General features: G+C 46.3%; 1 protein-coding gene across 3 annotated transcripts in view; it reads left to right on the top strand.

Annotated features, from left to right (window-relative positions):
• The window catches only part of SETD4 (SET domain containing 4), a 51,838-nt gene that overhangs the window by 26,162 nt on the left and 6,307 nt on the right, over positions 1-19,369 (top strand). For 2 of the 3 annotated variants that reach the window (XM_063956529.1, XM_063956530.1), the window contains 3 exons: positions 3,390-3,427; positions 5,514-5,602; positions 16,207-16,636. In XM_063956529.1, coding sequence (XP_063812599.1) covers positions 3,390-3,427; positions 5,514-5,602; positions 16,207-16,636 — 557 coding nt within the window. Of the gene's footprint in view, positions 1-315; positions 402-3,389; positions 3,428-5,513; positions 5,603-16,206; positions 16,637-19,369 lie in introns of all 3 variants that reach the window. The other variant, XM_063956531.1, reaches the window with a different exon arrangement.

Raw genomic sequence — 19,369 nt, 5'->3', positions numbered from 1 at the left:
GGCTGTGCGATTGGAATCGTCGCTAGAACCAGTGCAAAACTACAAAGGACTTCGTACCCGTACGGCACGCGTGCGTATTGCGGTGCATGCGCAGATTAGCTGCTTTTTCCAGTGATCGCTACGCAGCGAACAACAGCTGCTAGCTATCAACTCGGAATGACCCCCATGGTTTTGCCCATTAGCTAACAAATTTGCTGCTGCGATCAGATCTGAATTACCCCCATACTCCAGAGTGTTCATTCTAATAATTATTAGAATAATACACAGAAAATATTTACAATATATTCTTTGTATTTTTCATATAATTTTTTATAGCCAAATCTCTGGAGTATGACTGGAGAGGCTCTACCTCACCTGACTGCTAGTCTGTGACTACCTGGGGATCCACTGTTGAACGAGCGGTAAGGAAAGTCTCAATACCTCGGGGATTGGACTGAGTTAAACCACAATATGGACCCTCCCTTTTTCCTGGCAGGGGTAACAGGACAAAAAGAAAATGATCTTGGTAGGAGTAGCACACAGATACAAGTTCCTTATGTTTTCTTCGATACTGTAATTATCTGCAGAACTGTTTCTCGTCATTGCATGTTATTGTAATCACGCTGAGAACTGTGACAGTATGTTTCCACTGCAATCTAACATCTTAAAGTTCCTGCATACCACAACATTATGCTTATTTACACTACTGGCCATCTATGTCATTATATTTCTTATTTTAATATACATTTTTGTTGCACATTATTATATGTTACAAAATTATTATTTTTTATAAAACCATCACCCTACTCACTTGCGCACACAGGGGGGGTTTCCGAATACCTGGAAACCCCCCCTGATGAGACAAGTTTTTTATTTTTGAGACGGAGACTGCAGTGTCTCCGTCTCAGTAAAAGCCGCGATCGCGACCGCGGACCTGCTGCAGTAGAGAATGTCTGGGGGGAGCTACTGGCTGCGCATGCTCAGCCACAGCAGCTCCCTCCGTCCTCACTCAGTGCTACTGGTTTGCCCCCGCCTTCTATGCCCTGGTGGTACTGTATGTAAGTATAACACATACAGTATGTATACTGTATATGAAATTTGAATGTGTGTTTGTGCTTGTGTGTTTATGTATGTATGTATGTATGTGTGTTTGTGTATGTATGAATGCGTGTGCTATGTGTGTGTGTATGTATATATATATATATATATATCTCATATATATATATATATATATATATATATATATATCTCATATATATATATATATATATATATATATATATATATATATATATATATATACTACTCAAAAAAATAAAGGGAACACTAAAATAACACATCCTAGATCTGAATGAATGAAATATTCAAATTAAATACTTTGTTCTTTACATAGTTGAATGTGCTGACAACAAAATCACACAAAAATTATCAATGGAAATCAAATTTATTAACCCATGAAGGTCTGGATTTGGAGTCACCCTCAAAATTAAAGTGGAAAAACACACTACAGGCTGATCCAACTTTGATGTAATGTCCTTAAAACAAGTCAAAATGAGGCTCAGTAGTGTCTGTGGCCTCCTCGTGCCTGTATGACCTCCCTACAATGCCTGGGCATGCTCCTGATGAGGTGGCGGATGGTCTCCTGAGGGATCTCCTCCCAGATCTGGACTAAAGCATCCGCCAACTCCTGGACAGTCTGTGGTGCAACGTAGCGTTGGTGGATGGAGCGAGACATGATGTCCCAGATGTGCTCAATTGGATTCAGGTCTGGGGAACGGGCGGGCCAGTCCATATCATCAATGCCTTCGTCTTGCAGGAACTGCTGACACACTCCAGCCACATGAGGTCTAGCATTGTCTTGCATTAGGAGGAACCCAGGGCCAACCGCACCAGCATATGGTCTCACAAGGGGTCTGAGGATCTCATCTCGGTACCTAATGGCAGTCAGGCTACCTCTGGCGAGCACATGGAGGGCTGTGCGGCCCCCCAAAGAAATGCCACCCCACACCATTACTGACCCACTGCCAAACCGGTCATGCTGGAGGATGTTGCAGGCAGCAGAACGTTCTCCTTGGCGTCTCCAGACTCTGTCACGTCTGTCACATGTGCTCAGTGAGAACCTGCTTTCATCTGTGAAGAGCACAGGGCGCCAGTGGCGAATTTGCCAATCTTGGTGTTCTCTGGCAAATGCCAAACGTCCTGCACGGTGTTGGGCTGTAAGCACAACCCCCACCTGTGGATGTCGGGCCCTCATACCACCCTCATGGAGTCTGTTTCTGATCGTTTGAGTAGACACATGCACATTTGTGGCTTGCTAGAGGTCATTTTGCAGGGCTCTGGCAGTGCTCCTCCTGTTTGTCCTTGCACAAAGGCAGAGGTAGCGGTCCTCCTGCTGGGTTGTTGCCCTCCTACAGCCTCCTCCACGTCTCCTGATGTACTGGCCTGTCTCCTGGTAGCGCCTCCATGCTCTGGACACTACGCTTACAGACACAGCAAACCTTCTTGCCACAGCTCGCATTGATGTGCCATCCTGGATGAGCTGCACTACCTGAGCCACTTGTGTGGGTTGTAGGGAGGTCATACAGGCACGTGGAGGCCACACACACTACTGAGCCTCATTTTGACTTGTTTTAAGGACATTACATCAAAGTTGGATCAGCCTGTAGTGTGTTTTTCCACTTTAATTTTGAGGGTGACTCCAAATCCAGACCTCCATGGGTTAATAAATTTGATTTTCATTGATAATTTTTGTGCGATTTTGTTGTCAGCACATTCAACTATGTAAAGACCAAAGTATTTAATAAGAATATTTCATTCATTTAGATCTAGGATGTGTTATTTTAGTGTTCCCTTTATTTTTTTGAGCAGTGTATATATGTATATATATGTATTCGGGTGTGTGTGTGTACACACACACACACACACACACACACACACACACACACACACACACACACACACAATATGTATATATACAGAGTAAATATATATATATATATATATATACACACACTGACACACACAGTATATGTATATACAGAGATATATATATATATATATATATGTACTCTGTATACCTGCATACACTCACACCACGGTGGAAACCCTCCTTACTAAATCCTGCGTTTACCACTGCTACTATATGTGTGGATCTGTTTTCCAGAAGGATTATTTAAATATTTAATAGGAAATTATTTCCAGGGGGTACACACCAGCGCAGTGTTGGTTTTTATTTACTGGGTTGGAGGAAATCAGCCATTTCTGATCCTGCTAGATGCAGGTTCATACTTTAAAACTGACTTTAAGTTGAGTATTTTACTTTTTGATTTATTACTCCTGTTTTAGTTGTGGTGGTGTTCCTACTCTCTCTTTGCTGTGGAGCCCTAAATTGAATCTTGTTTATTTTTTAGATACAGGAAGGGGACTGATGACCACACAATTACTGCAGGTTAGTAGCTGACATATTTATACTACTAAATCCATATAGTAGTTTACCATTTTTGCATAGAAAGAAATGAATATCTCTGTTCCTTCTCCATCACTTTTAAGCTCGTTTCAGCATATGGATTCCAGACAATATATTCACACCAGAGGGGCATATTCAATTGGCCGTGTCACTTTTGCTGCAACAATTAACACGGTTATTACAACCATTTTCTTATTACCGTGCCTATGCGCGCTCCCAATTGCCACACTATTCAAATTAAAAATAAATTGGTTGCTAAATTTGTTTCACCGAAAACCCACGGAAAATGTAAAAAAAATTGTAGAACAGCTTGTATCCTAAAAAAAAAAAAAAAAAAATGTTTGGGTAACAGTAATTATATTTGGGTGGTATTCATGTGACCGCCGGTCAGCTGTCCGACAGTCACATGACCTTCTCCACCAGCCCGACGGGTCACTGTCCCGATGGTCGGCATGCCGACCAACAGGGACTATTTCCACTCTTGGGTGTCCACGACACGCCCCGCAAGGGGCTTGCTGCACTCGCCCCTCCCCGCCGGGATCCCGGCGTCGGTATGCTGCCGGGATCCCGGCGTCGGTAAGCTGACCGGCAGTCAGCCGTACTACACCCTTATATTTGACTGTCCCTAAGAAAAATATTTTGATCTTTTAAATAGCTGATTTGTGGATTTTATTTAAAATGTAAAAAAAAAATATAAAGCAAACTTTTTATCATTAAATACAAATGATAAAGGTAAAATGGGGGAAATGTCAGGTCGCTTTTATTTTACTTTTTTTAAATGATAAAAAAAAACAATAATTTTTTGTTTAAATGCTGTCATTAAATTTGGGGTGCCTAAACTAATGAAAATGTTAATTTTGGGGTAATTTGAGGCAATTTTTCTTTCACCCCCAATGAGGACATACAGTATAATTATTGGACCAGTTAAGCAAATTGAAAAATTCAAATTGCCTAATTAGTAATTAGAGCGGGTGTCCAATGGGTTCTGAAGCAAGTCCTGATATTTTTACTTTAAAATTGGGATTTTTACTAACTTTGAACATGCTCTTTATCTGCAAGAAATAAGCCGCATTGATTCCTGTCAAAATTACTGTGGCTGAATTTCTCGCAGCCTATTCAATAAATCCAAAAACCTGCGCCGTGGGAAAACATTTTTTCACTTGCATTTGAATATGCCCCAGAGTGTTGACATATTTGGAATGTTGACATTTAGGATGTCAATGTAATGTCGACACATGCAGTTAGCTTTATGCCACAATTAGGCTTTGGGTTAGGCTACAATTAGGGTTAGTTTAGACTACTGTCATTATTTACAATGTCCACGTTATGTTAGTGTTGACATTGTGAATGTTGACATGTCATCTGTCGACATACCCAACCGCTTAGCCACATATATAGGAGCAGTCTGATCACACACAGGAAAGGTTGGGTCAGACTCTAGATAGGTGAACATCAGGTCAAGCCACATGATCTGCAAGATGCTCAGTGGACTCTTGTTCGCAGGTGACCACAGACAACTGCCGACACGATTATCTGCCGACCACTCATTCCTTCCTGATATAGTTATATCACATTTTGATAAGTAGTTTTGCACCTATACAACTGGTGATATTGGCCTATGATGGCTGGCCACCTTGTCTTCTCCACACTAGTGAGACATACGTGATGATTTACCTCGTACGCAAGTAATAAGTACAGCATGCATTTGTCTTATTTAGGGGTCTATTCAGGAAGCAGTAAAAAGAGTGGTGAAGTGAGCCAGTGGAGAAGTTGCCCATGGCAACCAATCAGTTGCTACGTATAATTTTTATAGAATGCATTTTATAAATGTTACCTCAGCACTGATTGGTTGCCATGGGCAACTTCTCCCCGGGCTCACTTCTCCAGTCTGATGTTGGCTCATTCAAGCTTATACATTGAAGTTCTATGACCCCTATAAAGCAATATAGAGGCCTGCTTCCTATTCTGACACTCTGTTAAAGAGCCGAGTGGAAAGGGGCGAAGCAGCGTGTACATGAGGCCCAGTGCATGCTATGTCAGCTCACCCGCATTCTGTTTCCCTTTCCAGCCAGGGGAGTTGATCATCTCCTTACCGGAGTCCTGTCTGCTCACCACCGACGTTGTCCTCTTAAGTTACCTTGGTAAATACATTACAGGGTGAGTGTTTCCTTACGTCATTCCTGGTGCTTCCAGGTAACACCCCAGCAGTGACCATGCTCCGTCCTTCACTATATGGAATCAAAAGTAAAGCGGATAACTCGCCTGAGCTCAGAGCCCTCCTTGTGCATTATGTTCTGTCACATGATCCGTGTTTGGAATCACATGTTCTCTTATGGCGTCCTCCATGTTTGCTGTTCTATATGTCTATCATGTGTCCTCATTTCTGGTGCTATCCGTGACCAGATCTAGTCAGTGACTAACAACCCCCTGCAGATTCCACCGGGAGGAGTGACTGAATAATGAGGGAAATGACCCTGTGTAATCTTTCTAATGCCTTGTTACTCTGTTCATACATAGGGCCTGATTCCAGTGCAGTCGCAATGCTGCTATTGTACGCAAATCAGTAAATGTTTTCTTACTGCGCATGCATCTGAGCCGCAGTGCGCATGTGCAGAGAGTGAATTGCGATGACGGTCACAACGAGAAATTAGTCGCAGAGTGAGTGACAGGAAGACAGCGTTTGGGGAGGGAATGAGGAGTGGTCGGCCAAACGCAGGCGTGTCCTGGACGTTCAGACGGCATTCTCTGGGCGTGCATAAATAATCAGTTGCGATCATACTTGCTACTGGAGAGCCCTCTGCGATCCAGGAGAGCAGCTCAGCCTGCGCGTCTACAGGGGCACTCAGACTCTGCCACATGACCCGATTTGCGACAATGGAAAATAAGATTTTACTTACCGGTAAATCTATTTCTCGTAGTCCGTAGTGGATGCTGGGGACTCCGTAAGGACCATGGGGAATAGACGGGCTCCGCAGGAGACATGGGCACTTTAAGAAAGAATTTGGATACTGGTGTGCTCTGGCTCCTCCCTCTATGCCCCTCCTCCAGACCTCAGTTAGAGAAACTGTGCCCGGAAGAGCTGACAGTACAAGGAAAGGATTTTGGAATCCAGGGTAAGACTCATACCAGCCACACCAATCACACCGTATAACTTGTGATAACTTTATCCAGTTAACAGTATGAGCAATCACAGAGCATCAGATAAACTCTGATGCAACTATAACATAACCCTTATTTAAGCAATAACTATATACAAGCATTGCAGAAGAAGTCCGCACTTGGGACGGGCGCCCAGCATCCACTACGGACTACGAGAAAAAGATTTACCGGTAAGTAAAATCTTATTTTCTCTAACGTCCTAGTGGATGCTGGGGATGTAAGGACCATGGGGATTATACCAAAGCTCCCAAACGGGCGGGAGAGTGCGGATGACTCTGCAGCACCGAATGAGCAAACACAAGGTCCTCCTCAGCCAGGGTATCAAACTTGTAGAACTTTGAAAAGGTGTTTGAACCTGACCAAGTAGCCGCTCAGCAAAGCTGTAATGCCGAGACCCCTCGGGCAGCCTCCCAAGAAGAGCCCACCTTCCTTGTGGAATGGGCCTTAACTGATTTAGGCAGCGGCAACCCAGCCGCAGAATGAGCCTGTTGAATCGTGTTACAGATCCAGCGAGCAATAGTTTGCTTTGAAGCAGGCGCCCCAAGCTTGTTGGAAGCATACAGGATAAACAAAGATTCTGTTTTCCTGACCTTAGCCGTTCTGGCTACATAAACCTTCAAAGCCCCGACTACATCCAGTGACTCGGAATCCTCCAAGTCAGTAGTAGCCACAGGCACCACAATAGGTTGGTTTATATGAAAGGATGAAACCACTTTCGGCAGAAATTGTGGGCGGGTCCGCAATTCTGCTCTATCCGCATGGAAAAAGAGATAAGGGCTTTTATGTGACAAAGCCGCCAATTCTGACACACGCCTAACCGAAGCCAAGGCTAATAGCATGACCACCTTCCACGTGAGATATTTTACTTCCACCGTTTTGAGTGGTTCAAACCAGTGTGATTTCAGGAAACTCAACACCACGTTAAGATCCCAAGGTGCCACTGGAGGCACAAAAGGGGGCTGAATATGCAGCACTCCCTTTACAAACGTCTGAACTTCAGGCAGAGAAGCCAGTTCTTTTTGAAAGAAAATAGATAAGGCCGAAATCTGAACCTTAATGGAACCCAATTTAAGGCCCAAAGTCACTCCCGACTAGGAAGTGAAGGAAAAGGCCCAGCTGGAATTCCTCCGTAGGGGCATTCCTGGCCTCACACCAAGCCACATATTTTCGCCATATACGGTGATAATGTTGAGCCGTCACATCCTTCCTAGCCTCTATCAGCGTAGGAATGACCTCATCCGGAATGCCTTTTTCTGCTAGGATCCGGCGTTCAACCGCCATGCCGTCAAACGCAGCCGCGGTAAGTCTTGGAACAGACAGGGCCCCTGTTGCACAAGTCCTGTCCTAGAGGCAGAGGCCACGGGTCCTCTGTGAGCATTTCTTGCAGATCTGGATACCAAGTCCTTCTTGGCCAATCCGGAACAAAGAGTATTGTTCTCACTCCTCTTTTCCTTATGATTCTCAGCACCTTGGGTATGAGAGGAAGAGGAGGAAATACATAGACCGACGGGAACACCCACGGTGTCACCAGTGCGTCCACAGCTATCGCCTGAGGGTCTCTTGACCTGGCGCAATATCTCAGCAGCTTTTTGTTGAGGCGGGATGCCATCATATCCACCTGTGGCAGTTCCCACCGACTTGCAATCTGCATGAAGACTTCTTGATGAAGTCCCCACTCTCCCGGGTGGAGGTCGTGCCTGCTGAGGAAGTCTGCTTCCCAGTTGTCCACTCCCGGAATGAACACTGCTGAAAGTGCGCTTACGTGATTCTCCGCCCAGCGAAGAATTCTGGTGGCTTCTACCATCGCCACCCTGCTCCTTGTGCCGCCTTGGCGGTTTACATGAGCCACTGCGGTGATATTGTCTGACTGAATCAGAACCGGTTGGTCGCGAAGCAGGGACTCCGCTTGACGTAGGGCGTTGTATATGGCCCTAAGTTCCAGGATGTTGATGTGAAGGCAAGTCTCCTGACTTGACCACAGCCCTTGGAAATTTCTTTCCTGTAAGACTGCCCCCCACCCTCGGAGGCTTACATCCGTGGTCACCAGGACCCAGTCCTGAATGCCGAATCTGCGACCTTCGAGAAGGTGAGCACTCTGCAGCCACCACAGGAGAGACACCCTGGCCCTGGGGGATAGGGTGATTAACCGATGCATCTGAAGATGTGATCCGGACCACTTGTCCAGTAAGTCCCATTGGAAGGTCCTCGCATGGAACCTGCCGAAGGGAATGGCCTCGTATGATGCCACCATCCTTCCCAGGACTCGAGTGCAGTGATGCACTGACACCTGTTTTGGTTTTAATAGATTCCTGACCAGTGTCACGAGCTCCTGAGCTCTCTCTATCGGGAGATAAACCCTTTTCTGGTCTGTGTCTAGGATCATGCCTAGGAGAGGCAGATGAGCTGTAGGAACCAACTGCGACTTTGGAATATATAGAATCCAGCCGTGTTGCTGTTACACTTCCAGAGAAAGTGATACGCTGTTCAGCAACTGCTCTCTTGATCTCGCTTTTATGAGGAGATCGTCCAAGTACGTGATAATAGTGACACCTTGCTTCCGCAGGAGCACCATCATTTCCGCCATTACCTTGGTGAATATTCTCGGGGCCGTGGAGAGACCAAACGGCAACGTCTGAAATTGGTAATGACAATCCCGTACCGCAATTCTGAGGTACGCCTGATGAGGTGGATAAATGGGGACATGAAGGTATGCATCCTTTATGTCCAAAGTCACCATAAAATCTCCTCCTTTCAGGCTTGCAATGACCGCTCTTAGCGATTCCATCTTGAACTTGAACCTTTTCAGGTATATGTTCAGGGATTTTAAATTCAATATGGGTCTGACCGAACCGTCTGGTTTCGGGACTACAACATGGTCGAATAATAACCCCCTCCTTGTTGAAGGAGGGGAACCTTGACCACCACCTGTTGAAGATACAATTTGTGAATTACAGTTAACACTGTTTCCCTCTCGTGGGGGGAAGCCGTCAGGGCCGTCGGTGAGGGGGCATCTCCTCAAAGTCCAGCTTGTATCCCTGAGACACAATATCTATTGCCCAGGGATCTAACAGGGAGTGAACCCACTTGTGGCTGAACTTACGAAGGCGTGCCCCCACCGGGCCTAGCTCCGCCTGCGGAGCCCCAGCGACATGCGGTGGATTTTGTAGAGGCCAGGGAGGACTTCTGTTCCTGGGAACTAGCTGTGTTGTGCAGCTTCTTTCCTCTGCCCCCGCCTCTGGCAAGAAAGGACGCACCTCAGACTTTCTTGTTTCTTTGTTCGAAAGGCTGCATTTGATAATGTCGTGCTTTCCTAGGCTGTGCAGGAATATAAGGCAAAATATCAGAATTACCTGCTATAGCTGTGGAGACCAGGTCCGAGAACCCTTCTCCAAACAATCCTCAGCCTTCCATATGCCTCTTAAGTCGGCATCATCTGTCCATTGCATATTCTACAGGACACGTCAAGCAGAAATCGACATAGCTTTGACTCTAGGACCCAGTATACTCATGTCTCTTTGGGCATGTTTTATATATATATATATATATAATCTCTTAAGACAGCATCTTTAATATATATATATATATATATATATATATATATATATATATACATACTAGGGTCTCAATCTCTGCTGATAAGGTACCTGACCACGCTGCTACAGCGCTATAAACCCATGCCGACACAATCGCCGGTCTGAGTAGTGTACCAGAATGTGCACGCTATCTGCAGGATCCCTGAGAATAGCTGCTACGTCAGGGCTACCTTTTGGGCAAACGTGACACCCTAGAGGAACATTCCCATCATATCCTGACCCTAGTGGGGAAAGGATACTGCCTGAGAATTCTTTGTGGGAAACTGCAGTCTTTTGTCTGGAGATTCCCGCTCTTTTTCATCATGAGAGGAGGGAAATTTACCTCAGCTTTCTTCCCCTTAATCATGTGTTCCCTTGTGTCAGGGACAGATGAGTCATCAGTGATATGCAAATCATCTTTTATTACAATAATCATATATTGAATACTTTTCTGCCATTTTGGCTGTAACTTTGCATTATCGTAGTCGACACTGGAGTCAGACTCCGTGTCAATATCAGTGTCTATTATTTTGGATAGTGAGCATTGAGAGACTCTGAAGGTCTTTTGACATAGGGACAGACATGGGTAGATTTCCTGTCTGTTCTCTAATCCTTTGTGCAATAAATTCACCTTAGCACTTAATTACACATATCCAAACAGGTGTCGGCGTTGTCGACGGAGACACCCTCTCACACACACATTTGCTCCATCTCCTCCTTAGGGGAGCCTTTTACCTCAGACATGTCGACACACACGTACCGACACACCACACACTCAGGGAATGCTCATCTGAAGACAATTCCCCCATAAGGCCCTTTGGAGAGACAGAGAGAGAGTATGCCAGCACACACCCCAGCGCTATTAACCCAGCAATAACACAGTAACTTAATGTTAACCCAGTAGCTGCTGTTTACATTGATTTTTGCGCCTAATTATGTGCCCCCCCCCCCCCTCTCTTTTTACCCTCTTCTACCGTGTTACTGCAGGGGAGAGACTGGGGATCTTCCTCTCAGCGGTGCTGTGGAGAAAAAACATGGCGCTGGTGAGTGCTGAGGAAGAAGCCCCGCCCTATCGACGGCGGGCTTCTGTCCCGCTTTCATTTACAATTTTGGCGGGGGCTCATACATATATACAGTGCCCAACTGTATATTATGCAAACTTTTGCCAAAGAGGTCTCTAATTGCTGCCCAGGGCGCCCCCCCTGCGCCCTGCACCCTTACAGTGACCGGAGTATGTGGGTGTAGTGTGGGAGCAATGGCGCACAGCTGCAGTGCTGTGCGCTACCTCATGTGAAGACTGGAGTCTTCTGCCGCCGATTTCGAAGTCTTCTTGCTTCTTTCACCCGGCTTCTGTCTTCCGGCTCTGCGAGGGGGACGGTGGCGCGGCTCCGGGATCGGACGACAAAGGGTGAGATCCTGTGTACGATCCCTCTGGAGCTAATGGTGTCCAGTAGCCTAAGAAGCAGGACCTATCTTCAGAGAGTAGGGCTGCTTCTCTCCCCTCAGTCCCACGATGCAGGGAGTCTGTTGCCAGCAGAGCTCCCTGAAAATAAAAAACCTAACAAAATACTTACTTATAGCAAGCTCAAGAGAGCTCACTAAGTAGCACCCAGCTCGTCTGGGCACAGATTCAAACTGAGGTCTGGAGGAGGGACATAGGGAGGAGCCAGAGCACACCAGAATCTAAATTCTTTCTTAAAGTGCCCATGTCTCCTGCGGAGCCCGTCTATTCCCCATGGTCCTTACGGAGTCCCCAGCATCCACTAGGACGTTAGAGAAATGTCATTATATGCCACCGGACGGAAATGATGGGACAGCAGCGGGTGTCCCTATGCTCAGGTTAGCTTCTGCCCATATTATAAACACACAGACAACAGCGCTTATTAAAAAGGTGTGTGCTTTTAATACCACAATTAAAAAATTAAACAATTGTTAATAACAAATCTCATCGCAAGTGCCAGTCATTCCTGCAAAGCATTACATTTCAAAAGACAGTTCAATTCTGAGCCTTAATGATATTATTAGTACGCAAGCTTTTCAAGCACAGCTGGTTAATTAGTCTCTTGACTCTTTAGATGTTATAAAGTCATTTGTAGAGCAATAATTATTGCTGCTAGTAATAGCTGATTAGTTAGTTGCAACAGGCATTCAAAACGGTGTTAGTTAGTACAGCTTGCTGTTTCTTATATTATATTGACTTTAAAATAGCAGTGATCCACGCTGTTAAATTAGTATATAACCTACTTCATGGATCTGGAAATTGATCCTTCGGTCCAGTGTAGTGGTGACTCCCGGCTCCTGGTGCTTTGTTTAACCCATTAAAGGTGCCATATCTGGAGTGTCCAAACAGTGGTCCAAATGCCTGCAGGTGAGTGGAAATTCAGACCGGTACCGGACAAGAATACTGGAGACCTCTTGCGCGTTTCTCCGCCTCTAATAAGTTCAGCGGCTTCCTCAGAAGACCAGGAGCCGGGATAAATTACTTTATAACATCTAAAGAGTCAAGAGACTAATTAACCAGCTGTGCTTGAAAAGCTTGCGTACTAATAATATCATTAAGGCTTGGAATTGAAATGTAATGCTTTGCAGGAATGACCGGCACTTGCGATGAGATTTGTTATTAACAATTGTTGAATTTTTTAATTGTGGTATTAAAAGCACACACCTTTTTAATAAGCGCTGTTATCTGTGTGTTTATAGTGTGTCTTTCTAAGGGTGGAGTACGCTCCCTTTTTTTAACAGCTGCTATTGATTTGTGTGTTCTTTTTTAGTTTTCTAATATATGTGCATGAATTCTATTTAGCGGGGAGCGCCAAGTCGTTTTTTGTTCTGCCCATATTAGTATATAATTGCAATTGCGTACGGCAAAAGATAGCAACAGCAGCACAAGAACAATCGCACCTGTATCAGGCCCATAGTATTTATAATACTGTATTTACTTAAAAAGGGGAAGATGTACTAAACCTTGGGGAGCGATAAAATGGAGAGAGATAAAGTACCAACCAATCCGCTCCGAAAGGTGGTTACACACTGGAAGATATATCTGCAAATCAATTGATCGGCAGGTATATCTATGGACGGATCGGACAGTGTGCTGTGCATACACACTGCCCGATCCATCAGGGACTGACGTCATGACGCCCGCCCAGTTCAGCTGTCAATCACCGCCGGCCGCCGCAGCATGTGTACGGGTGGTCGGCCGACCGCCCGTACACACACAGCGACGCGCCAATATATCAGTAGATATATTGTCCGTCGGCTGTGCTGCGGGGCTGACGCGATACGACTGTGAACGATGGAGTTCACAGACGTATCGGCCGTACACACTGGCCGATGGACCCGCGATAGATCGGCCGTTCAAGAGAGCGGCCGATATATCGGCCAGTGTGTACCCACCAGACCTCATTTTTCACAGCCTGTAACATGGCAGCTAGAAGCGGATTGGTTGGCAGTTTGTCTCTGTCCACTTTATCACTCTCCAAAGCTTAGTAAATCTGTCATATCTGCTGCAGAGTTTTCCAAAAATTCCAGGTTTTAAGGATATCCCTACTTGAGCACAGGTGACTTGGGGGATAATTCAGATCTGAACGCTGCTGTGCGTTTTCGCACAGCGGGTGATCAGGTACTAAATGCGTATGCACCGCAATGCGCAAGCGCGTCGGCCAACAACAACAGGGATCGCCGGTCAGCGACGGGATGGTGCGAAAAATCCGTTTGCACGGGCGTATGTAAGGTGATTGACAGGAGGAAGCCATTTGTGGGTGGCAACTGACCGTTTACTGAGAGTGTTCTGGAAAACGCAGGCGTGCCCAAGCGTTTTCAGGGAGGGTGTCTGACGTAAGCTTCGGCCCCGATCAGCCTGTTATGATTGGACTGTAGGAGTAAGTCCTGGGCTGCGCACACACTGCACACAGTGAATTTTAGCAGCTTGGCGTACACATGGAATCGCACACTTGCACAGTGAAAATACACTCCCCACGTAGGCAGCGACTTATTCGCAGGACAGCAAAATTAGCAGCCCAGTGATCAGGTCTGAATCACACCCTTAGTACCTCAGATGATTTAATTTAACCATCTGGACTTAAGCATGGATATCCTTTAAAACCTGGACTGTAATGGTGGAGTTTGTGAATCCATGGTCTACAGCAGGGGTGGCCAACCAGTCAGGGGCAAAGAGCCAGAAAACATCCGTAGTAAAGGGCAAGAGCCGGCACGCGCACAAAAATGGGGGCGTGGCCTCGTTTTCACAAAGCCACACCCCATTTTTGTGCGCGCACCTTTCGGTTTGACATTTGTAGGAGTATGACCTTGTGTCATAACCCCGTTTTTAGTCATGTTGTACAGTGCCACATACATATAATGCCCCAGTACAGTGGCGCATACATATAAAAGTGCCAATAAATGGGTGCCTCCACAGTGCCAGATACATATACCCCCCTCCACAGTGCCGGATACACATATGTCCCCACAGTGCCAGATAAATATATGCCCCCAGTGCCAGATACACATGCCCCACAGAACCAGATACACATGCCCTCACAGTGCCAGCTTTGCCCCCAGTGCCAGATACACATGTCCCCACAGTGCCAGCTGTGCCCCCAGTGCCAGATACACATGCCCCCACAGAACCAGATACACATGCCCCCACAGTGCCAGTTATGCCCCTAGTGCCAGATGCACATGCCCCCACAGAACCAGATACACATGCCCCCACAGAACCAGATACACATGCCCCCACAGTGCCAGCTATACCCCAGTGCCAGATACACATGTCCCCACTGCCAGCTATGCCCCCAGTGCCAGATATACATGTCCCCACAGTGCCAGATACACATGTCCCCACAGTGCCAGATATGCCCCCCCCCCCAGTGCCAGATATACATGTCCCCACAGTGCCAGATATGCCCCCAGAGCCAGATACACATGCCGACACAGTGCCAGATATGCCTCCAGTGCAGATACACGTCTCCACAGTGCCAGCTATGCCCCGGTGCCAGCTATGCCCCCAGTGCAGATACACATGTCCTAACAGTGCCAGATATGCCCCAAGTGCAGATACACATGTCCTAACAGTGCCAGATATGCCCCCCAGTGCCAGCTACACATGTCCTTACAGTGCCAGATATACCCCCAGTGCAGATACACGTCCCCACAGTGCCAGCTATGCCACCAGTGCAGATACACATGCCCCCACAGTGCCAGCTATGCCCCCAGTGCAGACACACATGCCACCACAGTGCCGATGCAGTTTCACACAAGGTCTAGCGACGCTTTTCAGTCGCACTGCTGATCGGTGAGTGATTGACAGGAAAGGGGTGTTTCTGGGAGGTAACTGACCATTTTCGGGAGTGTGCTGAAAAACGCAGGCGTGTCAGATAAAAACGCAGGAGTGGCTGGGGAAACGGGGGAGTGGCTGGCCGAACGCAGGGCGTGTTTGTGACGTCAAAACAGGAACTAAACAGAGTAAGTCTCGAGCTACTCTGAAACTGCACAATCTTTTTTTGTAGCAATGCTGCGATCCTTTCGTTCGCACTTCTGCTAAGTTAAGATACACTCCCAGAGGGTGGCGGCCTGGCGTTTGCACTGCTGCTAAAAGCAGCTAGCGAGTGATCAACTCGGAATGAGGGCCATTGTGTGTAGAATTTGGAGGGAAAAAAATGTATTTGTTCCATTTTGGAATAAGGCTGTAACATAACAAAATGTGGAAAAAGTGAAGCGCCGTGAATACTTTCTAGATCCACTGTTTGCATGTCCATACTATGAATAATATAATAACTAATAATTGCTATACTTAAACATGAGATGCTCTATCCTAAACCTGAAAATAGAGTAACCTTGTTACCATCGCCAGGCTGTACACTTTTAATTAACATTAATTGGCACAATTACTGCATTTTACATATTGCTTCTAATTGCAAAATACATTGTATATTGTAAAATGTATTTTGCTGAGAATTCCGTGTTGATTGATGTGTGTTTGATTTTCCTTTTTAAGATAAATAATCCAGTGTGTTTTGCGTTCATGACTAGGTGGCGTTCCCCTATCTCCCCTCTGCTTGCCTTGTGCACTTTCCTAATCACTGAGCGGTATGCGGGTGATCGGTCGCCATGGCAACCATATCTAGACGTATTGCCAAGCACCTATGACTGCCCTGTGTACTGGGAGCCAGAAACTGTGGACTTTCTGCCTGATCCTGTGAAAGAGAGAGCCATAGAGCAGAGGAGAATGGTTCATGAGCTCTACTCCTCAGCTTTGCCCTTTTTCCAGTCCCTACAGTCCCTATTTTCAGAGAACACAGAGAACATTTTCTATTACGATGCTTTGCGGTGGGCCTGGGGCACTGTGAACACCAGGACGGTGTACATGAAACATGCGCAGAGGGACTGCTTCTCTGGGGAGCAGAACGTTTATGCCCTGGCCCCATTCTTAGACCTGCTGAACCACAGTCCAGGAGTACAGGTAACGGCTTAGATTCCAGGCAGGTTCCTAAGTACCAGACTGGTACCTCATATACTCCATGCACCTGCAGGCGCTTTCTAGTCCATGCAGTGTGATTTCTCCATGTGTAATGTCACTGGTAGACGTCCAACCATTGATAAAGCCGACCATGCACCTAGAGATTATCTGTTCAACCATCCATCTGGTTGGCATGACAATCTTGTAACGTATGGGAGCATATGACGACCATTTACTACCAAACGCTGGAAAACAGACAAAAACGGTAGTTCAGTTTAATTAAATCCATTTGATTGAACTTATTTGTCTGAGTTATCATTTTTGTCTATTTCTGGCTTTTGGGAGTATATGGTTGATTGTCATATGCTCCCAAAAAGTGACATCTTTTCTTTCCAACCAGCCCACCAGTTGGCTGGTTGGACAGATAATCTTAAGGTGTGTGGCCAGTTTAAGTTGTATTACCACAGCTAAACACATGGCTGCCTGTTTCATTATTGTAAATATTTGTAGTTACTGTGGCAACCGCTGTTTACACTGAAAGACAGATATGGAGGTATCCAGGAAATTTGTTGGTGATGGGCTACTGTAATAAGGGGTAAATTGTGCTTCAGCACCTCGCGAGCCAACATTGCACACAACTGAATTGCCCACTGGTGTCGCTAGGGTTGTGCGGACCACACCCTGTTGTCACGCTTCCGGCTGATGAAAACGGGAGTATGTTGGGAGGCCACCCCCCCCCCCCCCCCCTCTCCCACGCCTTCAGCGTTCCCATGGGGAACTACAGTATGTATGGCACCGAGTGTCACCAACCCCAGTGACGCCATTGGAATTGCCCTTTAATTGAAATCAATGAATCTACAGAATGTGTGGCCTGAGCAGGAGGTAACAGTCAGTCACTTCCAGAAAACATGCATGCAGCTGAATAGCGAAGACCTGTAATTGATTGACAGTTCCCACACCTCAAATTACCGATGAGGCCTGTGTAATTTAAATAAATAAAACCAGGCAATGTCCATATTATGCTTTGGGACCTAATGCAATGAAATACGTTTCCTTTGGGGGCTAGGATATTTAACCATATGGACCCCTGAAGTAGCGCCTTTGCATCCCCAGTGACTCAATTATAGTGGACCCAGTTGTCTAGAACTTCTGACCGTTTTAGCAAATGACTAAATAAAACCTTTACAACATTTTAAAATGAAGTTTTATAAAATGCTCCTTATAAAAAAAAAAAAAAAAAAACATTAAAAATCCACATAAATCCATGTAAGGGGACTCCGAGCTACTCTGTCCTATTCATTCATTAGCGGTCACTTGTATACAGTATGTTTTGTTTTTTTATATATCAAGTATTTTTTATTGTTTTTTTTACAACATAATAATAATAAAAAAAATACAAAACACAACAAAAAAGACAGGATAGACATACAGTAAAAATGCCGTCACAGGGCACATAGACCTAGCGTATAGGTAGTCTTGTATGGTTATGCAGTAACACAACAGCACAATAAATCAGGGTGAGCAATGCATAGGAAGCGATAAACAAATGAGGAACAAGGTATGATCACATCCTAAAGGATCAGAGAGCTGTGGGATAAAATCTCAGTCGCATAAACCCATCATGCCCAGGGGAAACCGTAACCAAAGCCGCAATGTGAACCAGGCCGCAAAGCGAAACCAAGAAGGCGCCACTCAAGCCTGCGGTGTATTCACTCAATCCTATATTAGTGTTCCCTCTAGAAATTGTAGAGGGCAGGGCGCCAGACAGCGGGAGCATGCCGCGGCCATGCAAATTAGGGGGCGTGGCCATGCAATGCCATTTAAGTGGGCAGTGCGGCCCACAGGCGTTACTACAGGGGGTCGTGGGTGGCCAGAGGCATCACTGTTGGGGGCGTGCCCATCACCAACGGAGGTGCTGGGCTTCCCCCAAGCTCTCCCATAGCGTGAATGCGCATGGCATCTTTACACACTGGGAGGGCAGGAAGCGGACAGCTGTTTTAGCAGGGTACCGCAGAAAGGGCAGGGCGGATTTTGCCCTTAAAAAATCGTGCTAAAACAGCCTAGCGTGAACACTATATATAATAAAAGGCTGTTCTGCTCCTCACCTCTGTTATGTGTACCGATGGCTACTAGAGGCTGCCCCACAGACCACATGACTCCTTTTGTGTGCTGAAAATGAAAGTGATAATACAGAGAGATGTTACAGCCTGATACTGATCTGACTGTGCTGGGGGGAGAGTGAGGGCAGGGGTAGGTTTTTGGTGTGGCAGTTGCAATTTATAACGAGCTCCGTCCGGAACACACACATCCCCTATGTACACTACACCCCCCACAATATACTGCCTCTATATACACAATGTACTCCCATACCTCTCCATATAATGCCCCCTATATACATTACCCCCCTCCATATACTGCTCCCGCCATATACCACATACTCTGCACCCTCTCCTCCATATGCTGCAACCCCAGGGTACTTGCCATCCCGGGACTCAACAACAAGTAGCGGCAGTAACCAGGAAATGGATGCAGGAACCACCAGATGGTCCCGCAGTGCTCAGGGTGGAGGCACTGGGACACGTGTAGCCACTTACAGGCGGGGGGAGAAGGTGAATCAGTCCAGCAGGAAGGGGTGAGACCCTGTGTTGGGGCGGGGTCCTGTTTTTGCCCCTCCTACACCCTGAACAGGCCGTACCCAGAACCTTCCGGCCAGCTGCTGTGGTGGCTACTGGTGTA

This window comes from Pseudophryne corroboree, chromosome 2, assembly GCF_028390025.1.
Source record: "Pseudophryne corroboree isolate aPseCor3 chromosome 2, aPseCor3.hap2, whole genome shotgun sequence".
NCBI classification, from domain to species: Eukaryota; Metazoa; Chordata; class Amphibia; order Anura; family Myobatrachidae; genus Pseudophryne; species Pseudophryne corroboree.
Note: the sequence above shows the minus strand (reverse complement) of the source record. Positions and strands in the feature narration are given on the sequence as shown.